The sequence below is a fragment of the Elephas maximus genome, chromosome 4, assembly GCF_024166365.1.
Source record: "Elephas maximus indicus isolate mEleMax1 chromosome 4, mEleMax1 primary haplotype, whole genome shotgun sequence".
Classification (NCBI taxonomy): domain Eukaryota; kingdom Metazoa; phylum Chordata; class Mammalia; order Proboscidea; family Elephantidae; genus Elephas; species Elephas maximus.
This window is the reverse complement of record NC_064822.1, coordinates 33496947-33523078: the sequence shown is the minus strand read 5'-3', so window position 1 is coordinate 33523078 and position 26132 is coordinate 33496947. Positions and strand designations below refer to the sequence as shown.

At 35.9% G+C, this 26132-nt stretch overlaps 1 protein-coding gene and 1 long non-coding RNA gene across 3 annotated transcripts in view; one reads left to right on the top strand and one right to left on the bottom strand.

Moving 5' to 3' along the window:
- SPAG6 (sperm associated antigen 6) overlaps positions 1-26132 on the top strand; it is a 67819-nt gene that overhangs the window by 24385 nt on the left and 17302 nt on the right. For both annotated transcript variants that reach the window (XM_049881852.1, XM_049881851.1), the window contains 5 exons: positions 1783-1966; positions 14606-14811; positions 15669-15842; positions 17031-17183; positions 19865-20056. In XM_049881852.1, coding sequence (XP_049737809.1) covers positions 1783-1966; positions 14606-14811; positions 15669-15842; positions 17031-17183; positions 19865-20056 — 909 coding nt within the window. The remainder of the gene's footprint in view (positions 1-1782; positions 1967-14605; positions 14812-15668; positions 15843-17030; positions 17184-19864; positions 20057-26132) is intronic.
- On the bottom strand, positions 1960-17047 carry LOC126074926 (uncharacterized). Its single transcript, XR_007517067.1, has 4 exons — positions 15612-17047; positions 14581-14800; positions 12544-12614; positions 1960-11455 (listed from the first exon to the last, which is right to left on the bottom strand). It is a non-coding gene; the product is annotated as an uncharacterized LOC126074926 (long non-coding RNA).

Genomic DNA, 26132 nt, shown 5'->3' with positions numbered 1-26132 from the left:
CTTCCTTTGAGGGCAGATGTGTTTTGGTATCCCCATATAGAAGGTTCTCAGTAAAAGATTTCTGAGTGAATGAATGACCATTAGTTGAAAAGAGACCAAAAAAAAAAGTACTAGGGGACAAAAGTAAGGAGGAAGTGAGACTGTGAAACGTTATTCACAAGCTTCTGTCTTCTTCCACCTACCAGTCCTGTAGTCATTTTTCACAGGAGCGGTGAACCTCTTTATGACGTACAGAGTCCTCTGGTTTTGCTTCTTTTTTTTTGAAGACGTTTCTTTTGGTGAAGAATGGGAGAGAAGAGAGTTAGGAATCTGGAGAAGCAGAAATTAGGAAAAGGGGGAATGAAATGAGAAAGCAAATTATAGGCACTGCAGTTAGTAGTGACCACTTATGCCATGTATATTGTGAATTTGAACATTCTGTAATATGAAAAGTCAAATTAGCTATGTACTGACAAAGAATGTATCACCATTGTCTTACACACTTGTAAGAAAATAATCAGTGGAAAGCTATTTTAAAGCTCTACCTTAATTTTTACAGTAAATAAATTTAGTACAATAAATTACTGATATGTAAAATTAAACTTTATACCAAACATTTTAATATCTTAAAATTTTTATAATCAACATATATTTTACCTTTTATATGTTAATGTATTAACGTTTAAAAAATATAGAAAATAGAGTAAATCAGTACTAATGTATTTCTTAAATTATTAATGTACTATTTCTTGAGGTATTTTATGTGCTAAAAATATACTTCATGTGTTTTCCCTCTTTCCTCTAATTTTTATTGTGTCTTAATATTTTAGCCTAATAGAATGCTTTCAAGACAGGTGTTGTAGTCATATAGTCACTTTTCAGTAGTCACTGTAAAGAAACAGAAACTCAGAGTCTAAAACAGGTGATTAATTGGGTTCTGTTAATAAAAGGAAGAGTTAAGAGGCCATTACGGTGTCATTATGCTAACATAAAACAACAGGTGAGTGTTTTGGGGGGGGATAACAGAAATGTTAGTTTTATGTTTCAGTTACAATTTATCATTCCTTAATCAGAAAAAATTTATAAAGAAAACATAAATATAAAGCAGTGTTTAAAATTCACATTGAATTTGTCTTTACTTTTTTAGAAAAAAAGCATTTCTAATAAGGGATAAATTATAATTTATATCCCATTGTTTGGTTAATGTATTTGTGAGGAAAAATTTTAAAACGTTATCGTGAATGTTTTGCCTCGATGTTTATTTGATGATTAGTAAGTGCCTCTGGAACATGGTGGTTACTTCAGGATAACTTGGGACACCAGAAAGATTCATTGAGGTGAAAGGTCCACCATGCTTAGAGACTCACAGCGAGTAAAGGAGACGGATTCGGCAGTTGACAGGGAGCTTAGTTGCACATGCTAACCATCTCAGAGCTCCCATGGGCTGAACAAATACCTCTCAGGGTGATGCAGATACATAAAATTATCTCATTATTTTATGAATTTGTGGAAAGTATAATATTTACATTTTACGTATACAATTTACAAATGCATATTTCAGGGTAAAACATTTGAAAGGTAATTTAAAACTTTCATTGTTCTCTGTTACTGAACAAAAGTAATAGGGGACTATCAAATAATCAAAATGATTTTGCAAGGTGTTTTCATCTTTTTTATTTAAAAGCTGTTGAGTTTTCATTTAATTCATATTAATATCATTTTTATGTTGCTTTTGGTCCATTTTAAGTTTTGATTATATAAACGCCCAATTCACTTTGAATTTTGTCTATTTTACTGTTGTAGCGCTTTTACAAGAAAGCAGCTGCTTTTGTGTTGCGAGCAGTTGGTAAACATTCTCCTCAACTAGCTCAGGCAATTGTTGATTGTGGAGCACTGGATACACTGGTGATATGCTTGGAAGATTTTGACCCTGGAGTCAAGGAGGCTGCAGCCTGGGCTCTTGGATATATTGCAAGACATAATGCAGGTAACAGCATATTTTTCAATAGAATTATTAAAGTTTAGATTTATTAGGTAAATTCAGGTTCGCTTACTGGTTGAAGCATAGATGGGATTTTAATGATATTTTTGTACATGAGAGAGATAAGTTTTGAATGATGGCCAACTTGTTTGGCTCACATAGTCACAAAAAACCCTATATATTTCAGTCTTTATCTTAGCAAAAGAGAAATTTGAAAGGAGCCGGGAATAAGAGAGAGAAAAAGAAAGAAATTGCTCCTACCACTTTATGGACGATGCTAATAATATGAACAAATAACGCAAGAAAATTTTCCTTTTTTAAAAAATTTTATTGTCCTTTAGGTGAAATTTTACAGCACAAATTAGTTTCTCATTTAAAAATTTATACACAAAAGGTTTTGTGACATTGGTTGCAATCCCGGCATTGTCAGGAGTCTTCTCCTTTCCCTTTCCACTCCAGAGAAAATATGGTTTTTTAACCAACATATAAAAACAGTCAACTTTGCTATTAATCAGTGAACTGCATACTAATGCATTGATAAAGATATCTTTTGCCAACTATTATTATTTGGGGAAAAAATAAGAGTAAAGCAACAATACAGCCAAGTAGTTAAGAGCACTGTTGCATTAGACAAGATCTGAGTTTGAGTCCAAGTTTTATCACTTATTTGCTGTGTGACCTTGGATATATCTTGTAAACTTTCTCAACCTTCCTCCTATGCAAAAGAGGGTATCTAATAGTTGCTGCTTCAGAGATTTGTTGTGAGGATGATGAGATAGTATATACAGCACTTAGCCTAGTGCTTGACACATGGTAAACACTTAATAAATGTAAGGTATTAGTATTTATTTACTAGTATTAATACTGGAGGTTGGAGATGACATTTATGCACCTTAGTAGAGGAACTACAAATTGTGCAAACTTGTGGAAAGCAGGTTGGTAAAACTAAGTCATGAAAGAATTCATACTTACTCTAAAAAGCCTACTTTGAAAATTCATCCTAAGGAAAGAATGCTAGAGAATGAAGAAGCTATATTCATGAAAATATTATTGTAGCATTATTTGTCATAGCAAAGAAAACCTCAAATATTTGACAGGAATTTCATGGTTAAATTGTGGTAGTGTACTTAATGCACCTCATTTAACAAATTAAAAAGGTAATTATGAACTCTATATGGTAACATAGAAAAGTGATTGTAGTGTTATAAAAGACAAAATTGTAGATTACCATATTTTTATATAAATAACGTGCACCTTCTACATTTGTAGAGCCCTGGTGGTACAGTGGTTAAGCATTGGGCTGCTAACCAAAAGGTTGGCAGTTTGAGTGTACCAGGCACTCCTTGAAAACTCTATGGGGCAGATCTTAATTTAGCTCTTAAAATGTTGACAGCATTAGAGACAAAAAAGAAATAAAACAATATAAGTGGAGAAAGAAAACTTGTCATGCTTAGAATGATTCAGAATTAATATATTAAAATTATTTCCTTAATATTTTGATTTTGGTTTTCCAACTAGGTTCACCTTGAGACTATTATTAAGTGCATGTTGATTGAGAAAACTAAGGCAATGTTTTAAATCAGAAGCTGGTTATGATGGGGATACTGCATGAACACATTTAGTAAGTTTTTTCTATGATGGGGGACTTTATGGCAGAGATTGTAAGGAATTTCAAAGTGTGGTGTAAGAGAACATTGTGGGACAACTGTATAGAAACACTTTCAGGCAGGTACCCATAGATAACCATTCCATCCCTCCCTTTCCATGCTCCCACCTGGGCAGCTTCTCTCATATCTTGTTACTGTTTATAGACACAGAAGCTTTATAGAGGAGCATTTCCAGTACACTTCTTTAAAGAGTATGGCAGCAGTTAGAGTAGGCAGGACTGAAGTAAGAGCTACAGCTCTGCTGAAAATGTGAAGAAGGATATAGATGAATCACATTAAGCTTTTTGTGTGAATGGTCTTCCACATTTGGGCTCAAAAACAAATTGTAAGCCTTTGGGAGCTTTAGCCAAAAACATGCTGTTTTGGTAGTAAACGTTGGCTGTTCTCAAGCCTGGAAAAGAGGAATACTTTTGATTAAGTATTCTAAAAGTATTTTAAAATTACTGATTATCATATTATGGATGAAGAAACTGAAGTAGAGAGGTTAAAAGATTTATTCTGGGTCACACAGCAATTTATGGTAGAACTGCTTGGAAATTACTCCAAACTTTTCCAAGATTGTTCCTTTTTATGTGTGAACAGAAAAGTGTATGAGACTTCATTCTTTTTTTAAGCTGCTGGTAGTATTGAAATCTTTCCAGATACCTTTGTTTTCAATGCACGATGGTGGATTTCCACATGTGTGAATGTTCTTTCTTTTATAGACCTGATTTATGTCCTTATGGTCTAAAACAAACGGGAAATCTCCATTTCAGCTCCATAGTGGTTAGGAGATGATATTGCTTGCAGGCAGAGATGAGCAGTGCTTACTCTGTGTAGAAATAGAGATTAGCTGATTTGGATACTACAGAAACATTTAGTAGATTAGGGTAAGGAAGGAGTCAAGGCAAAACTGGCCAGCCTGATTCTTTTCTGTTTTGTGTAGAGCCTTGAAGTGACAAAAGGAGGAAAACAATTTCTTAAACTCAAGAATTAAAAAAAATTATCATTCTGTCACCAAACCAAAAACCAAACCTGTTGCCAGTGAGTTGATTCCAACTCATAGTGACCCTAAAGGACAGAGTAGAACTGTCCCATAGAGTTTCCTGGACTGTAATCTTTACTGGAGCGAATCTCAAGGTATTTTCTCTCGCTTTTTAAAAAAGCAGAGTACAAAATTGTAGGTAGATTGAAGCCATATCTGTGGTTGCAATAGCATATGAAGTAAGTAGAAAAAAATGAAAAAAAGTCTAGTTACAAAAAGTATATTTTGTAAAGATCTGATTCCAAGTAATTTTTTATTTTTATTTATTTATTTTTATTACAAGGGCACTGCAGTCCCTTTCTATAGCATTGGCTATTCATCTTTTCAGCTGTTAAACATTTCTAAGTAAAAAGCTAAATTATGTGTGTGTTTTTAAACCTATCTTTATCTTTTTCTATCTTCTTTTTCTGTGATCTCCACTTCTTGGCATTTCCTTATCATGTTTTGAAGCTGCTTTTTATACGTTAGCCATGTGAGAGCTGTACATCCATCCCAGCTGATTATAATTTCTTACGAAGGTCCATTAACTCCACATCATTGGTGTGACGGTTAAGGTTGTGTGTCAGCTTGGCTGGCCATGATTCTCAGTGGTTTGGCAATTATGTAGTGATGTAATTTGGCAGTTATGTAATACTGTAGTCATCCTCCATGATGTGATTTGATGTGATCAGACTATCAGTTGTAAGGGGAGTTTCCTCGAGGGTGTGGCCTGCATCCAATATCTATGTGGATCTTCTGGCAAAGCTCACTTGCTTGCTCTGGATCCTGTACCTGGATTGTCATCACCTGACTTCTGGTTCTTGGGACTTGAGCCAGCTGCCTGCCACATTGACTGCCGATCTTGGGATTCATCAGCCTCTGCAGCCTGTGAGCCAGCAGCCTGCTCTCTTATCTCCTGGTCTTGGGATTCATTGGCCTTCACAGCCTGTGAGCCAGCAGTCTGCCATCTTACCTGCCGATCTGTGATTTGTCAGCCTTCACAGCCTGTGAGCCAGCGGCCTGCTGTCTGACCTGCCAATTTTGGGTTCGTCAGCTCCTGCAGTTACATGAGTCAGGAGAAGCCTCCAGCCTGACATCTGACCCGTGGACTTGCCAGCCTCTACAACTGCATGAGTCATTTCCTTGAGAGAAATCTTTCTCTCTCTTTATATATATGTTTCACTGGTTTTGTTTCTCTAGAGAACCTAGCCTAAGACAAATGATTTATTTGACTCATTTGACTTTTTAGAGGAGCCAGAATTATTTAGCCTTCAAAGCAAATGTATTTATGTATGTTAACTCTTAAAGTCTTGAACATTTAACCCATGCTTTGAGGTTAGACTAATGGCTCTGAAGATTGGGTAGAGAGAAGCATGGTGGAAGTGATAAGAGCAGGAAAAATGACATTTTGGGGATGGATAAATAAAGATCACCTATGAGTTTTTTTTTTTTTTTTTCTCAAAATAATATGCAAACCACCTCTTCACAATTTTCTTACTCCCACTTGCAATTGTAGACGTCAGTCTCTCAAAATTATTGCTAAACTGAGTCATTGTTACCTATGGAATGATGTTGCCTCTCTCAGATGTGTTGGTGAAGAACAAAGATTTTTGTGGTAGTTAGTCTCTGTGAGGTTCCCCAATGATGTCTGCCACCTATCATTCACCTCCTTGTGTAGTCCCCTCCAACACTGCACCAAAAATTAGCAGAAATTATGGTATATCACTTTTGAGCTTAAGTCGTAGAAGAATAAAGCTGTTGTCTCGGATTCTGTCTTTTGGATCACTCACTTTGGGGGAAGCCATGTCATGAGCAGCCTGTGGAGAGGCCCACATGGTGAGAAACTGAAGCCTCCTTCCAACAGACCCATTAGTGTCCTTGGAAGCAGTTCCTCTGCACTCAGTCAAGCTTCAGATGACTGCATACCCACTGACACCTTGATTGCAGCCTTGTGAGAGACTCAGAGCCTGAGTCACCCAGTTAAGCTGCTCCCAGTCTCCTGACCACAGAAACCATAAGATAATAAATGTTTGTTGTTTTAAGCTGCTAAATTTGGGGTGATTTGTTACAAGGCAGTAAATAACTAAACCAATTGTAAACAGCTGGGTTAGACCAAAACCGAAACAAATTTCTCTTACTTTGGAAGTGACATTACTGAAGTCGTACAGGAGTATGGCCAGTAAATACCATCTTTGGCAAAAACAGCACCATGTTGTTGTTTGGTGCCATCAACTCATAGCGACCCCGTGTGACAGAGCAGAACCACCTGATGGGGGTTTCTTGGCTGTAATATTTACAGAAGTAGATTGCAAGGTCTCTTCTCCCATTGAGCTTACTGGGTAGGTTCACACTGCCAACCTTTTGGTTAGCAGCCGAGCACTTAGCCATTTGTGTCACCATGAAAAATTTGGTAGAATGGGATGACTGGTTATTGTTAACATAAAATCCATATTGCAAGTGGTAGCCAAATTTTAAATAGATATTTTAGCCTGCTTTATTTCACAAAAGTTTTGAAGTATACAGCTGTGTATTTCTAAGCCCAGATGCAAAAACCAGCCCATCTTGAAACTGACAAATAAAGTGACCTAAGTGCAAAGAACGATTGATTCACGACTTTCTTTTCCTTTTTAACGAAACAAAACTTTTGTAGGTCCTAGAAACAGTGAGTTAAAAGCAGTGTTTGAAAAAATAAAAAGCAATGATGTTAAAAGAAATTAGTTTCAGAAGATTTTGATTTGCCTAATTACTTTTTAATTAGTGCGCTAAATACACATTTAAAAATTTTTTTCTCTTTTCTCTTTTTGGAGAGCCTCTTCATTTTAAGTCCCTTTTGTTATTTCTCACGATGGATCACTTATTTTAATTTTGCTCAAGACTCCTCTCTCCTTACATTTCCATTATGAGCAGAAAGATTAGTTGAGTGTCCCAAGTTTAGATTAATCCCTTTCTGCAGGCCAATTTTTAGGTTTTCATCAAATTCTTGATAATCTCCTTTGAATTCTCTTATATAGTCCACAGTGGTTCTTCCTTTATGACCCCAAAACATGACTTCAAGCAGGAAAGGTAGAACAGCACCTTTCAATATCCAGAAAGTCCCCCATAGGTTGTTTTAGAAGGTATAAGGTTTAAGCTGGAGGTTGTAAAATGGTGGTTGCAAGCTGTACCTGGCCCACAGATGGATGTGTTTTATTTGGCCTGCACTATGTTGTCTCACACCCTGTTCTTAAAAAAAAAAAAAGTGTTACCAACGTTTAAAAACTCACTGATTTCACATTAAAAATCAGATTTCTAGCTTCTCTTGAAAAATCAAAAGACCTGACAACAGTAGGGCTATATATTGCAACACTGGGCTGAAGCTAAATAACTGCTCCCCTACTCCTTGTTTTCCTTACATCCTCTAGCTTCACTAATTTCAATTATTCGCCTGCCTCCTGTGGGCATTTGAGTTTGCCACCCCTGATGTAAACAATAGCCATTGTTGTTGTGTGCCAACAAACAACTAGCCAGACTATAACTAAGAAGAGGAGTTGAGGTCATTGTGAGCTCTATTAAAGCATAATTGCTTTTACCTGATTTGCCTAGTTTATGGTCTTGGAGAAGAATATTGAATATACCATGGACTGCCAGAAGAATGAACAAATCTGTCTTGGAAGAAGTACAACATGAATGCTCCTTAGGAGTAAGGATAGTGAGACTTCGTCTCCCTTACTTTGGACATGTTGTCAGGAGGGATCAGTCCCTGGAGAAGAACATCATGCTTGGTAAAGTAGAGGGTCAGCGAAAAAAAGGAGAACCCTCAATGAGATGGATTGACAGAGCGGCTGCAATAATGGGCTCAAGCATAACAACGATTGTGAGGATGGTGCAGGTCGGGGCAGTGTTTTGTTCTGTTGTGCATGAGGTAGCTATGAGTCAGAACCAACTCGACAGCACCTAACAACACAACCTGTAACAGCCATGCTCATTCTATACCAGTGTGCATTCCTATCTGCCCTCTTCCCTTCTAAAAAAAAAAAAAACTTCCCTTCTAGTCAACATAAAGTCACTTCTGATGTTCCATTTATCCAGCTTTGCTGCTGTGTGCTGTTGAGTTGATTCTGACTTGTAACAACCCTGAGGACAGAGTAGAACTGCCCCACAGGGTTCCAGGACTGAAATAAATCTTTACAGGAGCAGACTGCCAGGTCTTTTCTCCCATAGAGCAGCTGGTGGGTTTGAACCACTGACCTTTCTGTTAGCAGCCATGTGCTTAACTGTTGCACTGCCAGGGCTCCTTCATCCAACTTTAGATAGTACGAATTTTATGAATGTTGATCGTAAAACTTCTCCCTTTTACTTCTGTTCCCTTTATGTTTTACAATTAAAGTTGTACTGGGCCATTTTTTATTATTTTAGTGGTCTTAGATCCACTTATATTCTAGCATTTCATATCTGTTAGAGATCAAAACAAGTTCAGCCTTTATTTTATTAGGCAAAAACCCCCAAAAGCCTAGGTCCCAAGGACAGCATAAAATGAAATTCTTAAGAAAAGGCAACTGTGTGAAAAGCAAAGACTTATCAAAAATTTTCACATTACTAATATTAAAAAAGGAGCCCTGGTGTTGCAGTGGTTAAAGTGCTTGGCTGCTAACTGAAAGGTCGGTGGTTCGAATCAACCAGCAGCTCAGCAGGAGAAAGCTGCGGCAGTCTGCTTCTGTAAAGATTTGCAGCCTTGGAAACCCTGTGGGACAGTTCTGCTCTGTCCAGTAGGGTCACTATGAGTTGGAATTGACTCAACAGCAAAGATTTCTTTCTTTGTTTTGGTATTAATACTCAAAGAATTGTATGCACATAAGGCTCATAAATGTTACCAGAAAGAATCGTGGAAAAACTGAGAGAGGCAGAAGAGAAATGTGATGAGGTTGGTTTTTTCCCCAGTTGTCACGGTCCCACAGAGGAGGCTGCCTCAGTTCCTTTACTCATCAGTGAGCTGTTCATGAGGCAGAATAGAAGTAGTTATTCCTTTACTGAAAACAGCTGACCATCAAATTTGTATGCAATAAACAGCTTTAATTATTATTTGTAAATAAGTGCCGTTGGTTAATTTTAGTCCCTCTGACAATTTGCAGTCTAAACATGATTAAAAATGATAACTCCTAACATTAAAAAAAATGTAATATTGTAACTTACCTATAATAAGAAAAAAAATAATAAGAGCATGAGTTAAATCAGCAGGTAAAATGCAAAGAAGTAAATGGATAATGTTTCTAATACATATTAGTAAGATGTTTCTAGTATGTATTAGTAACTTTTTTAATAAGAATAATTATACCCTCTTTCCTAATATTTTGTTTAAAGGAGATGGACATTCCCACTTTTTTTTTTTTAATAAGAAACTTGCTGCTATTCTGAGGAATAAGTTAAAATTTAATTTTTTTTTTCTGTACGATAATAATGTTAGTATAGTTAGCTCTAGCAGTAGCTATATGTATGGATAGAAAACTTGTTTATATTTCTTTTCAAAAAATACATAATCACATTGAAAAAAATCTGGCAAATAGAAAAGAAAAATATATCACCAGTAGTACCACCAGCCCAGTCTAACCCCATCAGTATGTTGTATCGATAGCCTTTTTCTTTCCATTTTTAAACATAGTTATAACTATTTTTTAATCTTGCTTGTTATCTAACAGTATATGTTTATGTCTCATGTTACTGCATAATAGAAGATATATTTTCAAAAAAGTTGAGGATTCACTGAAATTAATTACAATTAAAATACTGTGCAATCATCACCATTATATATTTCTAAAACATTTTCATCACCCTAAACAGAAACTCAGTACCCATTAAACAGTAACTCCCCATTCCTCCCTCCTTCCAGCCCCTCGTAACCACTAATCTACTTTTGTCTCTACGCATTTGCGTATTCTAGGTACTTCATGTAAGTGGGTTCATACGATATTTGTCTTTTTCACGTCTGACTTATTTCAGTCAACATGTTTTCATACTGTCATAGCATGTATCAGGACTTCATTTCCCTTTATGGCTGAACGATATTCCATTTTAAGTAGGTACCACATTTTGTTCATTCATCTGTTGATGGACACTTTTTTAGAGTAGAAAAGTACAGGAAAAAAAGAAAAAAGGAGGAAGGAAGTAATGCAGAATGCACTTTCTAAAACGACACCCCGGTATACATTTTTCCTGAACACTCCACAAACTTTACTCCTGCCTCTGCTTTCTGTTTGTAATGATTTGTTCTATATTCACCCTGAGTAGTGTCTTTTAGGACAGAACAGTATTTTACTTCATTCTAATTCCCCAAGATCTAGCCAGATTTCTAGGACATAGTCACACTTAATCACCACTCACAGAGTTAAGAAGAGAGGAAAATATGTACCTAGATCAAACCTGAGAGAGGAAAGAATTATACCAGGATGTTTTTGGCTGTAAGTCACAGACTATCGACAGGTGTCTTCAGCAATGAGGATGCTTTTTATTTTACATGACGCAAAGTTCAGTCAGGGCAGGCCCAAGGTTGGTTGTGCAGCTCAACAGTATCATTGAGGACCCAGCTGTTTTTCATTTTTGTACTCAGCCATTCTCAGTATGTTGGCGATTTCTGCCCTTATAATTGCAAGATGGATGTAGGGGTTCCAGATGTCATTTGCAGACATGACTGTGTCTAGCAAAGTAGAGGTGGTGTTTCCTCCTGTGTGTGTCTGTTTATTCTAGAGGAAAACCTTTCATAGATGCTTCCATTCAGGTCCTATTGACGAGGATTGGTTCAGGCTAAGAGAGTGAGGATCTGGCATCTTCAGCCTCTATGGTGGGAGGCAGGCTCTGCCAGCAAAGAAAAAATTGAGGGTTGGGGGTAGGAAGGCAAAGGCTATTGGATATACACTAACAGTGACTTGTACAGAAACGCCAGGGGAAGCAACAGTAGGAAAAGGGAGAAAGATATGCCATGGGGGCAGGGGAAGAATAGTAATAGATACAGGATGAAATAGTCTGTAGTAGCAGTAATATAAGTCCGAATCTACTCGATAGCAGCCAGTAACTGTATATAAGGAGCCCTGGTGACGCAGTGCTTAATTGCTTGGTTGCTAACCAAAAGGTCAGTGGTTCTAACCCACCAGTCACACCGAAAGAGAAAGATGTGGCAGTCTGCTTCTGTAAAAATTTACGGACTTGAAAACCCTACAGGGCGGTTCTGCTCTGTCCTACAGGGTCACTATGAGTCAGAATCAGCTTGACAACAGTGGGTTTGGTTTTGGGTTTTAGGTAGCACAACAGTTAATCGCTTGGCTGCTAACCAAAAGGTTGGTGGTTCGAATCCACCTAACGGCTCTGCGGAAGAAAGAACTGGTGATTTGCTCCTCTAAAGATTACCTATTGCCTTCGAGTGAATTCTGACTCATAGCAACCCTAGTGGACAAAGTAGAACTACCCCCATAGAGTTTCCAAAGCTGTAATCTTTACAGATGCAGACTGCCACCTCTTTCTCCTAAGGAGTGGCTGGTGGTTCAAACTTCCGACTTTTCGGTTAGCAGCCTAACGCTTAACCATGGCACCACTAGAGCTCCTGCCATAAAGATTACAGCCTAGAAAACTCTATGGGGCAGTTCTACTCTGTAACATGGCATTGCTGTGAGTCAAAATCAACGCCAGGTTACCTAACAACATCTGTAATATAATATGGTGTGTGTTATTTAGGCCTATCATATTTTTACTTGTATACACAGTCTTATACCTACTATACGTATGAAGGCTATAGAACAATAATATTTCTAAATAACAATGTATGTCACCCAAGAACAAATCCTGGTTTTATAACCATATAAACTTGAAGATAACCTTTAAAAAAACATACATGAAATTGCAAGTACAAAATTGCTAGGCCCAATCCAGGTCCTTAGAAGCTTCATTACCTTCACAGTAAATCTTTCTTCATTAGCTGCACAGTAAAAGTAGCATCCCCCACATCTGATGTCATTACTACCTAGAGGGAATAGAAAAAGTTGAGGGTGGGTTTGGGTAACAAGTCAGAACAACAGAGTTTACTACACAGAGGAAGATACAGCACTCTAACAGTTGTTCAAGGAAAGATAAGATGTGCGGGAATTATAAACTGGATAGTAGATGTTTCTTCAAAAGAACCTTAACTTTTTATTAATAATATTTTTAAGCAGTAGTAGTTTGCTACATACTCTCTACTGTTAGAAACTGTGTATAAACGTAGGAGTACATGAGTAGATGACCTAATCCTTACATTCTCTGTAACAAAATGTTCAGTCATACAGATTCCAGGCATGTGTAAGTGTATACATATAAGGTGGGTATGGACAGTGATAAAATGCTGGGCCATGCAGCCCATATATAATTTGGATTGAATTGAATTCTTAAGTAATGTGTTATTAGTAATTAACAGAAAATGAGACTTACATCTAGAAACTACGTAACAAACAATATCATACTTTATATTTTCTTTTTATTTCCCTTGGGGGTGGGAGAAACAGTGATCACCTGTTTCACCTGCTGTCTTGTTGGTCTTCAGGCCTTTGTAATAGCATCCCAGAGACTGCTTCTGAGGAATCTGTTGTGTTGTTAGGTTGATAGTCCAATCTATTGCTACCATCTTGTCTTTTTTTAAAACCATTTTCCTCTCATCTGCTTCTAGCTCTTGTGATTACATATTACCTCCTCATTGTATACCATTTATTGTACCAGATTTTCTTTTACTGAAATGGCTACTTGCTAATCAGTGTGATGTTCATTTGTAGAAGTGTGTCATCTGCACCGGAGTCGAACCAATCTGGCACATAATCTTCCATTGATACTTGTTTAATGAAATGATGAATGAATCATTTATACAATATTAAGACTTCTAAGATAATTATAATAATTTGAGGAAAACACATATTGGATACCAACTTGTGTTTTCTAACATTATTTTCTTTTTATAAAATGTGATAGTACCACTCTTTTGAAAATATAAAACACCTTATTTTTTTTTAAAATACTTTAAGTGATTTGCTGAATAGATATCTTAGTTTGGCTATTAAGGCATATTTAGAAATTGGTAAGGTGCTGCAAATCTGGGAAAATAAGAACATAATTTGAAAAAAGGAAATTACAGAAATAAGTATAGGTAATTCAGTAAGAGAAGCCATGAATACAATTAGAGTAGAGTAGGTAACTCTGGTGCTTTATGCTTCTCAAAAGACATTTTTAAGATATATATTATATGCGTCTGCCTGATTGTCTCTCATTCTCTGTAATTTAAAATGTGTTATTTTTATAGCTGTTATTCTTGGACACACAAGTAAATCAACATGTTGTATAGCCAAAAGATATTTACTGTATTTCTGACAAATTTATTCTTTTATCTAAATACTAACATCTATACATATTAAAGTATGTTCTTCAGTTGTAGATCTTGCTTTTGAAAGTATTTTTAGATGTACAGAGAAAATGCACATTTATATTTTATGTAAGGTTTAGATAATATGAAAGGAATTTAAAAATCGACATTATTGGCACAAGATTTGTATTACTGTTTACTCATGTAAACAGAACAAAATACTGTCTAATTAGTGTGCTTGGTAAATTTTTGGTACTGTAATTTTCGCTGTTATTATAAAGCATGCATAAAACGCTCGCCTGTTGAGAAGGGCAGAATTGTCAGAGCGTAAACAGCTGACATCTGCTTACTCTCTTAAAAAAAAAAAAAAAAGAATAACAAGCCATTTCAGCCTAATCTACCTCAAATGTGTTCATGTAAATGGAGGTCCATCTATTGACCTGTATTCTTTTCAGCTCAGGATTGGTCCACATGGTTTATGAAACCAGGAAGGCTGATTTGAAATGCAGATGTCGAGACAGTGAAGTACACCCTACCCTTTTTTCTTTGCTGTATCTGTCAGGGTGAAAAATGGCTTGCACAAGGGTCAGTCACCCATACTCACTTAATTACTTTCCTTGGACCCACAGAACTGTCACAAGCTGTGGTGGATGCGGGAGCGGTTCCTCTTTTAGTACTCTGTATCCAGGAGCCAGAAATTGCTTTGAAAAGGATTGCTGCTTCGGCCCTCAGTGATATTTCGAAGCATTCTCCAGAGTTAGCACAGACAGTAGTGGATGCAGGAGCTATTGCCCACTTAGCCCAGATGATCCTGAATCCTGATGCTAAATTGAAGGTATTTAAAAATAAGGGGTTAAAAAACAGTCATTCCAGGCTACATGGACTGTCTAGATTAGTATACATTTTAAAATAATAAATAATCATGGAACACAGATACGAATAGATTATGTATTTGGTCTTTTAGTATGTGGAAATAATTGCTGTAAGAATTAGACAATAAAGATGCAACTTGGGAAAAACGTGCAGTGTTGAAAACTAGAAGTAACACCAGTGTTAACGTTAATAATTCAAATGAGGACCCACATAGTCAGAGAACCTTAGAGTTGGAAGGGACAGAAAGCTTTTCTACCACCACCACTATAACATTTAATTTTCTTATGAAAATTGCTGTATTAGTCTTTTTTATACCTTTTTGAAATCTGATTTTCATTTAATAGTCACAAGTATATTTTTATTTTCTAATAGTTATATTCTATGTAGCTTTATAATTATTAGCGTACCTAAGCAATGGAAAATTCTTTGACATGATTCAGCATCATGTCAAAAATAAGTTAGTTCTGCTTGATCAATTTTTGCACAAAATTACCATGTGTCATAAATTAACAATGCAAGTATTGCATAATTAAGAAATATTCATCCAAATGTAATATTCTTTGATCATCTGCAATAGATAGATTTTAAATAGTCAATTGAGAACTAAGAAATTTAATTTTTAAAATTATTGAATTGAAAAAACGAGTGTTTAAGACTTGAATGTGAATACCTCAAGATTCAGAAATTGTAAGTTATATTAGATATGTAACTGTTTATGCTTTTTATAAGGAATTTGATCACATATAAAGCTGTTAAAATTACATCTGAGCTCTTTTATGGACTCCACATAACGTTTTGTTTTGCCTTTTTGCTTGACAGCGTCAGGTCCTTTCAGCTCTCAGCCAGGTAGCAAAGCATTCTGTGGATCTGGCGGAGATGGTGGTTGAAGCAGAGATTTTTCCAGTTGTACTTACATGTCTGAAGGACAAAGATGAATATGTGAAGAAAAATGCTTCTACTTTAATTAGAGAGATTGCAAAACATACACCCGAGGTAAAAAAAAAAAAAAAAAAGCTTCAAAATACAATAATTTGTAGTTAATTTTAGTTTTAAAATAAAATATCAATTTGTTTACAGGGCCCAAAGATTGTGCCACATGATCTGGTAAGATCAGGGTTTCTCATTCTCAGAACTGTTGACATTTTAGACTGAACAGTTCTTTTGTGGGGACCGTCATGTTGCATTATAAGATGTTTAGCAGCATCCCTGGCCTCTAATCACTAGATGCCAGTAGCGTCCCCCAATCGTGACAATCAAAAATGTCTCCATACATTGCCAAATGTTCCCTGAGGGGGGCAAAATTGCTCCCAGTTGAGAACCACTGGCTTAGATCAATGGAGTTTGAGTCTGAAATCTCAGTTTTTAATCATTTCCAGCTTTCCATCCTCAGAGTATGGATGCTGCAGACCTTTGCCATCCTTATCATTTTATGTCAGCCAGGAGTAGTGAGAACCATAGTACACCTCCAGACTGGGAGAGACCACAAACGTCCCCTAGCCTAGGGCAGCCACCCTGGTAGCTGCTCTTACATGGTTATTCCCTGCCCTGAAGTCTTAGATGTGAAGGAAATGGACAAAGCAGACCCCTGTTGGTTCTGGGGTAGTATCCTTTTCTGTGTATTTTTTGACTAATCAGTTTTCATTTCATTAAACCTTAAACTCGTCATTCTTTGTTTCTCCTAACATCTTTCCTTGGTTGAAATTTTTCAGGGTTGCAGAGCAACCAGCTAGTAATCATTACTAGCAAAGGGAGGATAATTAGATGAGAATATTTTAAGTCTGCCATTGTCTTTCGGCATTCAGTGATTAATCCGCTTCATACACACGCATTATGATTGGGGGTTTCAGCAGTTAGCTAGTTATGAACTAGCCCTAGGCTCAGTGTCTAGGTGAGGAATTTTGACATCCATTATAACAGGGATCAAAGTTGTGCCATTGCTGCATGAAAAATTGAACCACAGAGTAAAGAACCTCATAGTGAGTATATTTGTGCATTTGAAATAGTGAGATTATTACACTTGTGTATTTCTTTAGTGAATATATTAATTTTCACTAAATGATCTTTCAAATTTTACCAGGTGTTTTTAGGTTCTAAATAAAAGTTGGCGAATACTAAATGATATATACAGATCATTGTAGGCTTTCTGGTCCTGACTGTCTAGTTCTTCTCCTTTTCTCCTAGCTTTCACAGCTGATAGTTAATGCAGGAGGAGTTGCTGCTGTGATTGACTGTATTGGCTCCTGCAGAGGAAATATAAGGCTGCCTGGCATCATGATGCTGGGTTATGTGGCGGCTCACTCTGAGAACCTGGCCATGGCGGTGATCATTTCCAAGGTTTGTTCTTCCTTCTTCTTCTTATCTTTTTTAGTATTGCAGTGAGATATTCTAATTAATAGTCCAATTAATTCTAATTAATACTCTCCTACAGAATATAAGATACAATTGAAAGAAGTAAAAGAATTACCTGAAAAGATTTTCAGCTTTTTTCCAATGCTTATTAGTAAGTTTCCTAAAGCAATGCCTAAAGTAAGGTTTACTTTATAGAACGTTTACGGTTTTACTCAGTGTTTAATATCAATAAAATAGCAACTATTTTGAGCATTATCATTATCTGTGTTTAAATATTAAGTGCATTTGTATGTTTAAGGTTTGACTATGTGTATTTACAAACATGCAATGCACACTTTGGGTATAAACAACTATTATAAATGTCATGCCTGATGGTCACTTTCACCGTTCTCCCAGGTCTAGAAATGCCTTCCTTTCCTCTCATTTGGTTGGAAGATGACAGTGGCGAGGACATGCTTTTTCATTTACTTTCTCTCCTGCTTTCATGAACTAACGTACTAAAAAAAAAAAAAAAAAAAACCTGTTCCTGTGGAGTCAATTCCGACTCATAGTGACCCTATAGGACACAGTAGAATTGGCCCGTAGGGTTTCCAAGGAGCAGCTGGTGGATTTGAACTGCTGACCTTTTGGTTAGCAGCCATAGCTCTTAACTGTTGTACCACCCAGGCTAATATTTTTTCTTAGAAGCAGACAATTCAGAGCAGAAGTCAGACAGCAGTGTTTTTGTTGCCTTGCTCTAGGGATTGTTGTCTTAGTTCACAACTTTGTTATTAACCTACCATAGAATGTAGCCCTGGCACATAGTAGGTGCTGAAAAAGTTGTTAAATGAATAAATATTGATCTCCAGAAGAATGCTTCAAAGGCGATTTGCTTAAAGTATGTCTGTGGTGACCTCCTAGAGTATGGGTTTCTTATCAGCAGAGAAAACCTGCTGCTGTATGCTAAACAGAAACGTGGATTTTTTGATCCCTTGCTAATCCTCAGAATAAAGGAGCCTCAGATCCTTATTTTCTACTTATTCCATGGCAATTCTTTGCTTCCCTTCCCTTTAATTCTGCTGTTTCCTTTTGTTCTCCTATTACCAGAAACTATCATGGTGACTAGAGCAGTAGCAGTGCTTCCTGAAGGGTCACTGTCACTGTAGTGGCATTACAGGGATTTTGATTCTTGGTTCTTTTGTCAGAAAGCTCACACATAGGAAAAGTGATGAAAAAAGGAGAAACTGGTTTTGCCTCCTACATCCCATCTTCAAACTAACCAGGAGACTCTCTCCTTCTTTGGTCTAGGGTCGCTGCTGGCCTCTCCCACCTAGTTTGTTTTTCAGTTAGTTGAAGATCAAGGTGGCAGCAGCAGTTGGAGGCAAACCACACAGTACGGTGTCATTCTCTCCTCTTCCTAAATATTAGCATAAGGACTAATAATAACACCTTATATTTAAATAATAGTTTATAATTTTCAAAGCATATTTATGCTCCTTGTCTCATTTGCTGTTCACGACAACTGAGGCTGGTAAGTCAGGCCTTGAGAGGAGGGTACTGTCTCCTTTTCTTCCTGCTTCTTCAATCTCAACGTCCCCAAAGAATGGGCTTTCTGGAAAGTTGCTTTATTCTGAAGACAGGTCTGACCTTTTGTATTGGCAGCCAGACATTTTTAGTTGTAGGAAAGAATCCAGGAAGAAATACGGCAGATCTCTTCAGGAAATTGATCTTAATAACCAAATTAAAAAGTGGAAAAAAGAAAAGTATATATGATGATTTGGCCTTTGCTGGGGTAGCAAGACCATGTGATACTAGTTTTTATGGGACTGGATTTAAGATGATAATTACCATAGTGTCAAATTAGTCAGAAAATTGTGCCTATACGGAAATTGGAATTATAATTTGATTTGATTGATTCTTCTTTGGGAATATAAACTGATTAATCTGAGGCCCTTTAGTTTTGATTCTTTAGATAAAATTGAAGACTGAAGTATAAAATGTAAGCACATAATATCTGTGTAACAAAAATAATTTCTACTTTGACATTCAAACATGGTAAAATGGGCAGAACTATAATTTAAAAATTGACCAAAATTAATAGAAATTTTTCATTTACTATGAAAAAAATATTTTTTTTTCTATGTCAGGAAAGGTATTAGTGGCTATATTTCATCTAAAAGGTATCTAAATAGTATTCTAGCTCCTATTATTCATTTGATTTCGCATCTATAGTAGTTATTTATCTCAGATTTATTATAAAAAAAAAGATTTATTATACTCGGTGAAAAAAGACAATTTCTTTCAGGATTCTAAATTAACTTTTTTAATAAAGAAAATGAAAGTTTTAAAATCTTAGATATTTTTAGTTTGTCATGATGTAACCTGCTTTTGCATATATCCTAGTCTGTGGCATCTGTTGTTTCCTAAAATGCCTCTCTGTTTGGGGGGTGAAAGCTAGCAGAGATATTCTTCGTTTAGTTGGATCGTTACAGGTAATTAAGGTAAATTAGTTCTAGTCATTTTGTTGACTTGAAAAATGACAGCCCCTGCGATGTCTTCATTTATCGAACCATTTAGGAAAGAAGGATCAAGACCAAAATGATTTATTCTGATGTTTGAGAGACATAGAAAGACTCTTTAATCCTACTCTAGATTCATAATACTTGCTCTTTTGATCAACACTGCAGGGTGTACCCCAGTTGTCAGTCTGCTTGTCAGAAGAACCAGAGGATCATATTAAGGCTGCTGCTGCTTGGGCCTTAGGACAGATTGGGAGACACACTCCTGAACACGCACGGGCTGTTGCAGTCACAAATACTTTGCCTGTTCTGCTTTCTTTGTACATGTCAACAGAAAGTTCTGAGGACCTTCAAGTAAAAGTAAGTGCTTGATTCTTAACTGTTCTATGGAAATTTATTAGGCTTTTATTTATTCTTAAAATATGTAATTAAAAATGTTTTAATCTTCATCATAGGCAATATTATTTTTATGAGTCGAGAGATGCAAATTTTGCAGAAGAATTGATTCATCTGTGAAAATAGATGACTTTTATCTCTATCAGTGTTTCTGTATCAGTGATCTTTTTTAAAAAAGTCCTTTACAGTAGTAAAGTTGTCTGTAAGATGAATGTCTATGTAATCGCATTCTGGCTTCTTGTTGACTTTATTTTGGAATTGGAATTGACTGGAGAGACTGTTAGTTCATTTCACAGAAGAATTTGACTTCAAATAATTTAAAGAGCTTTGCAAAGGTATAACGTAACTAGTTGGAGGGTATTCTCGGAGCCATAATCTAACTCCAGCCATAATTCTTGGAGCCATAATCCCTAACTGCAGCTCCACTGGTTTTTTAATTGTATGTCCTCTATTTGCTCCTCATAAAAATGTGTGTCCTTAACATTCATAGACATTTTTAAGTCATGCATTTCTTTTAAAAGCAAGCTTTCTGGAAATACTACAAGCTATTAAAATGATTCATAAAACTTGAATATAAAATAGGGTGGGTTATTTGATAATTTCAAAATTTCAAAGAAGGAAAAAAAATGTTTCCCAGCATATTATCTATTAGGAAAACATGTAATTCTTTAAAAGCAGCTTTCAGAATTGACTTGGATCGAGGGAGCTACACAGCAAAGATAACAATTTGTAATAAAATTAACAACAGCGAGTTAAATTACACATAAATTTTAATTAAAATAGTAAGTTAACAAATACGAAAACACATTAGCTAAAATATAACTTTAAATGGTATAATGAGGTAGGAAGTTCATTTGAGCTGTGCAGCTGAGGGGTTCTGAAAGTTATATATATAAAAAAAAATTTTTTTATAGTGAATCATTTATTTGATTTACAGATTTTATAAAAGTAATTTGTTTATTTGGTTATGTTTACATGTTATTCCTCTACAAACTCATTGAGAGGGAAATTGATTTATAATATTAACATTTCTTCAATTTTATAAGACTTTCTAGATCAAAGCAACGATTTAATAGATTTAGGGCTTCCCTAACATTTTTCCAATGTTGAGTACATTCCTTGGCAACACTTGGTTGAATAAGATTGACAGTGTGCTCTGTACGGTCTTTTCCAGTTTAACAATTCTGTGATTCTGTGACTTTCTGGTCAGAAACCACAACTCCATTTCCAGTTTTGAGTTGTTCAAGTATAGCTGATTTACATATATGTAATTTCAACCTATATATATAGTTCTCTTTTGGTTTCATATTTCTTTAACCCATTATCATTATTGTTCTTTCTTCTCCTTCTCCTCTTCCTCCTCCTCTCTCCCTCCTTCTGGACTTCTTCCTTTTTCCTTCCTCCCTTCTTTTATCTCCAGTGATTCAGTGACTGTCGGCCTCCACTGCAGGGTCTCTACAGGCATAAACATGCCCAGGTTATAATAGTAGTTATGTCCAACTTCTAGATTATCACAGAAAAATTATTAATACTTAAAAAATAATATTTATCAGATTCCTGCACTTAACAGTTTTTATTTTCCTTTAAGTAAAGGAATTAATAACTGAAGTTAATAGTAATTATAGCTTGAGAAATCCTTGCAAATACTCTCCCAAGGTAGCACTATAATCCTTTTAATATACTAACTACCCTTTTATATACTATCAAGTTTATATAACTTGGATTTTCCTGAATTATGATGATGTTATTAATATCAGGGGGTACAATAAGTTTGAAAAATTCACTTTAAAGTGAAGTAACTTTTTTTTTTGTAGTTTAGCTTAACAAAGGTCACTTTATTCAAACATTTAGGTTTACTAATAGAAATTCAGGTTCCTTCTGCCTATATTTGATACAGCATTTACTTTCATGAAATACACTAGGTATTTAATTTTAAAAAGTGGGATCTTTACCAGTCATTATCCTGTGAGCAATCTTTCCAAGGCTTTCAGGCCACCCACATAAATATCTTCTTACTGTAGAGACTTGATCATCATTATTATTTTTTTCTTTCCCCCAAGGTCTCTTGGATTCTATCAGTGGTTTTAAAGGCTTTAGAAAGAAAGTCCCATTCAAGTCTGTTTGACACTATCTCAGTAGGGAAAACTGTATCCAAGAGCATCACAAGCTGTCTAATGGTATTTCTCATTTGTTGCTCTGTGACAGCCTTCAAATTATAAGGCCATGTTGAAGTTCATTGTGTTTCAAAGGCATGTCAGCTTCTGTAAGCATTCTCTAATTGGTTCTGATCCAGGAGAGCCAATGAGCAGCCCCTTGGAATTTCTTGCCTGTTTTCGCACAGCCTTACTATGCCTGCATCTGTGTTATTCCAAATACCCTAATAAAAACTGAAAAAAATTATGTATTTTATCTGATAAGCTTACCTACATATATTTTGAAAATATTCAGGCAACTTCATTTTCACTCATTTTGATTTAGGGTGTTATAACAAAGTGTTTGTTCCACCTTAGTTTGGCATTTGAATCAGTTCATTTTGTTACCTTAGTTATAAAACTATTTCTGTAATAATTATTATTATGTTCTTATAGTCATGGATGTCCCTCCATTTTTTTTCACTAGCTGTATTGAAATATAATTCACATTCCATACAATTCAACCATTTAAAGTGTACAATCCAATGATTTTAGCATATTCACAGAATTGTGCAACTGTCACTAGAATCTAATTTTAAAACATTTCCTTCCCGGCAAAGGGAAACTCTGTACCCATTAGCAGTCACTCCCCACAGCCAGCCCTAGGCAACCACTAATCAACTTTTTGCCTTTATGGATTTGCTTATCTGGATATATATATCCATACAATTTATGTGGCCTTTTATGCCTGGCTTCTTTCACTTAGCATAAGTCTTCAACGTTCATTTGTGATGTGCCATCTGTCAGTACTTTGTTCATTTTTATTGCAAAATAATACTCCATTGTGTGGTATGCCACATCCTGTTTATCCATTCATCAGTGTATCGGCATTTGGATTGTTTCAGCTTTTTGGCTATTGAGAATAATGCTGCTATGATCTTATTGCACAAGTTTTTGTGTGGATATATGTTTTCATCTCTCTTGGGTATATACCTAGGAGTGGAATTGCTAGATCATATGGTAACTCTGTTTAACATTTTTTGGGAAGCTGTGAAACTATTTTCCAATGTGCTTGAACCTTTTTATATTCCCACCAGCAATGTATGAGAGTTCCAATTTCTCTGCATCCTCATGAACACTTGTTAATATCTCTGTTTTTGATTATAGTCATTCTAGTGGGTGTGAACTGGCATCTCATTGTGGTTTTGATTTGATTTCCCTGATGGCTAATGCTTTGAGAATCTTTTCATGTGCTTGTATATCTTTTCTGGAGAAATGCTTATTCAGATCATTTGCCCATTTTTAAATTTATTTATCTTTTTATTATTGGGTTATAAGAGTTTTTTAAATAGATACTTGAGATACAAGTACATTATCAGATACATGATTTGTAAGTATTTTCTCCCATTCTGTGGCTTGTCTGCTCACTTTCTTGATGGTATCATTTGCACCACAAAAGTTTTAAATTTTAATGAAATTCAATTGATCAATTTTTTTCTTTTTTTGCTTATACTTTTGGAGTTGTATCTAAAAGGCTTTTGCCTAACCCAAGGTCTTGAACGTTTATCTCTATTTTCCCTCTTCATTTTTATTACTATAACTTTGGACCAGAATGCTTTTAGAACAAAAATTAACTTTCTAATAAGAAATATTTTCCTTTAAACAGTTTTCATTAAAGATCATCCATTAAGGAAAGCAGCAATGGATATAATTTTTATTATTCCTCCCATTTTTCTGTGAAAAGGATTAAAGCGGTATTGTTTGCATAGTATTGGCAATCTTATTTTGTTAACTGCTATTCTTAGGTGTGTTATAAAGAGATAAAAATAGTGTTATTAGTCACTTACTATGGCTTTTTACAATGACAGCTCTGATTAGTGTGGACAGAGTTAGATTTTAGAAATGTCATAAAAAAGAATAAATGCAGAACTGTAGATGCTATGCTAGTTCATAGCAAAACCAGACTCAAACCCAAGTTTCTCTAAACAAGTAGCCCACCACTCTTTCCCTAACATCATCATATTTATGGCTAAGGATGTCTTAAATGTCTTAGTCATCTAGAAATACCACAAGTGGATGGCTTTAACAAAGAGAAATTTATTTCTTCACGGTCTGGTAGGCTAGAAGTCCAAATCCAGGGCGTCAAGTCCAGGGGAAGGCTTTCTGTCTCTGTCGGCTCTGGAGGAAGGTTTTTCTTGTCAGTCTTCCCCTGGACTAAGATCTCTTCATGGAGGAACCCCGGGTCCAAAGGACACACTCTGCTTTGGTTCTTCTTTCTTGGTGGTATGAGGTCCCCAACTCTTGGTTTGCTTCCCTTTCCTTTTTGTCTCTTGCGAGAGAAAATGTGGTGCAGGCCACACCCCAGGAAACTCCCTTTACATTGAATCAGGGATGTGACCTGGGTAAGGATAGTACAGTCCCACCCTAATCCTCTTTAATATAAGATTACAATCACAAAATGGAGAACCACACAATACTGGAAATCATGGCCCAGCCAAATAGATACACACATTTTGGGGGGGACATAATTTAACCCATGACAAAGGATAAATTAGTAAATGCTAATAAATGTGGTAATAAATTAGTAAAATTCATAATCTGTTACCCATTAGTTCAAAGTAAGATATTTGTTGGTTTAGTGACTTAACTAAATAAAAGTGTTTGCTCACCCCTTATGATTTCTGTACAGTTGCCAGTATAAAGGTATAAGAACTATTTTATTTTCCACAGAGCCATAAATAACTAAACATAAGGCACATTTTTCTGAAGGCTAACAAACAATATAGGGTTGCTATGAGTTGGAATCGACTCGACGGCACTGGGTTTGGGTTTTTTTGGTTTAACAAATCTTAAGCTCAGCAGGTGACATGATCTTGTATGTAGAAAATCCTAAGGAATCCACACAAAAATACCAGAACTAATAAGAGTTTAACAAGGTCACAGGACACAAGATCAGTATACAAAAATGAATTGTATTTTTATATGCTAATCACGAACAATCCAAATATGAAATTAAGAAAATAATTTTATTCACAATAGCATCAAAAGAATAAAATCCTTAGGAATAAACTTAGCAAAAGAAGTATAAGGCTTGTACACTGAAAACTACAAAACAATGCTGAAAAAAATTAAAGAAGATATGAATAAGTGGAGAGACAATCCATGCTTACAGATTGGAAGACACAATATTGTTACAATGGCCATACTCCCCAAGTTGGTCTATATTTTCAATGTAATCCCTATTGAAATCTCAGCTGACTTTTTTTCAGAAATTAAGAAATTGATCCTAAAATCCATATGGATCTTGTGGGACAACTTGGTTAATTGACATAACATAGTTCAGTAAAGATAACATTCTACATCGTAGCTTGGTGAGTAGCATCTGGGGTTTTAAAAGCTTGTGAGCAGCTATCTAATATGGGTCTATTCGTCTTGAACAAAAGAGACTGAAGGAAACCAAAGACTCAAAGAAGAAGTTAGTCCAGAGGACTAATAGCCACAGCCTCTTCTAACCTGAGATAAGAAGAACTAGATGTGCTCAGCTACCACCACTGAACGTTCTGACCAGGGACATAATAAAAAGTCCTGGATAGAATGGGAGAAAAATGTAGAGCAAAACTCAAATTCCTATAAAAGGCCAGACTTACTGGACTGATAGAGACTACAGAAACCTCCAAGACTATTGCCCTGAGATACCCTTTGAACTTGGAGCTGAGGCTACTTCTGGGAGTCACCTTTCATCCAAATAATAGACTGCCTTTAGAATAAACAGTACCACCCATTAGTACTGTGCTCCCTTAAGTAATCAACTCTAAGAGACCAAACAGTCAATATGTACCCTAAAACAAAGATAAGAAGGTAAGGAGGGGCAGGGAAGCTAGATTAATGGAAACAGAACGAAAAGAATA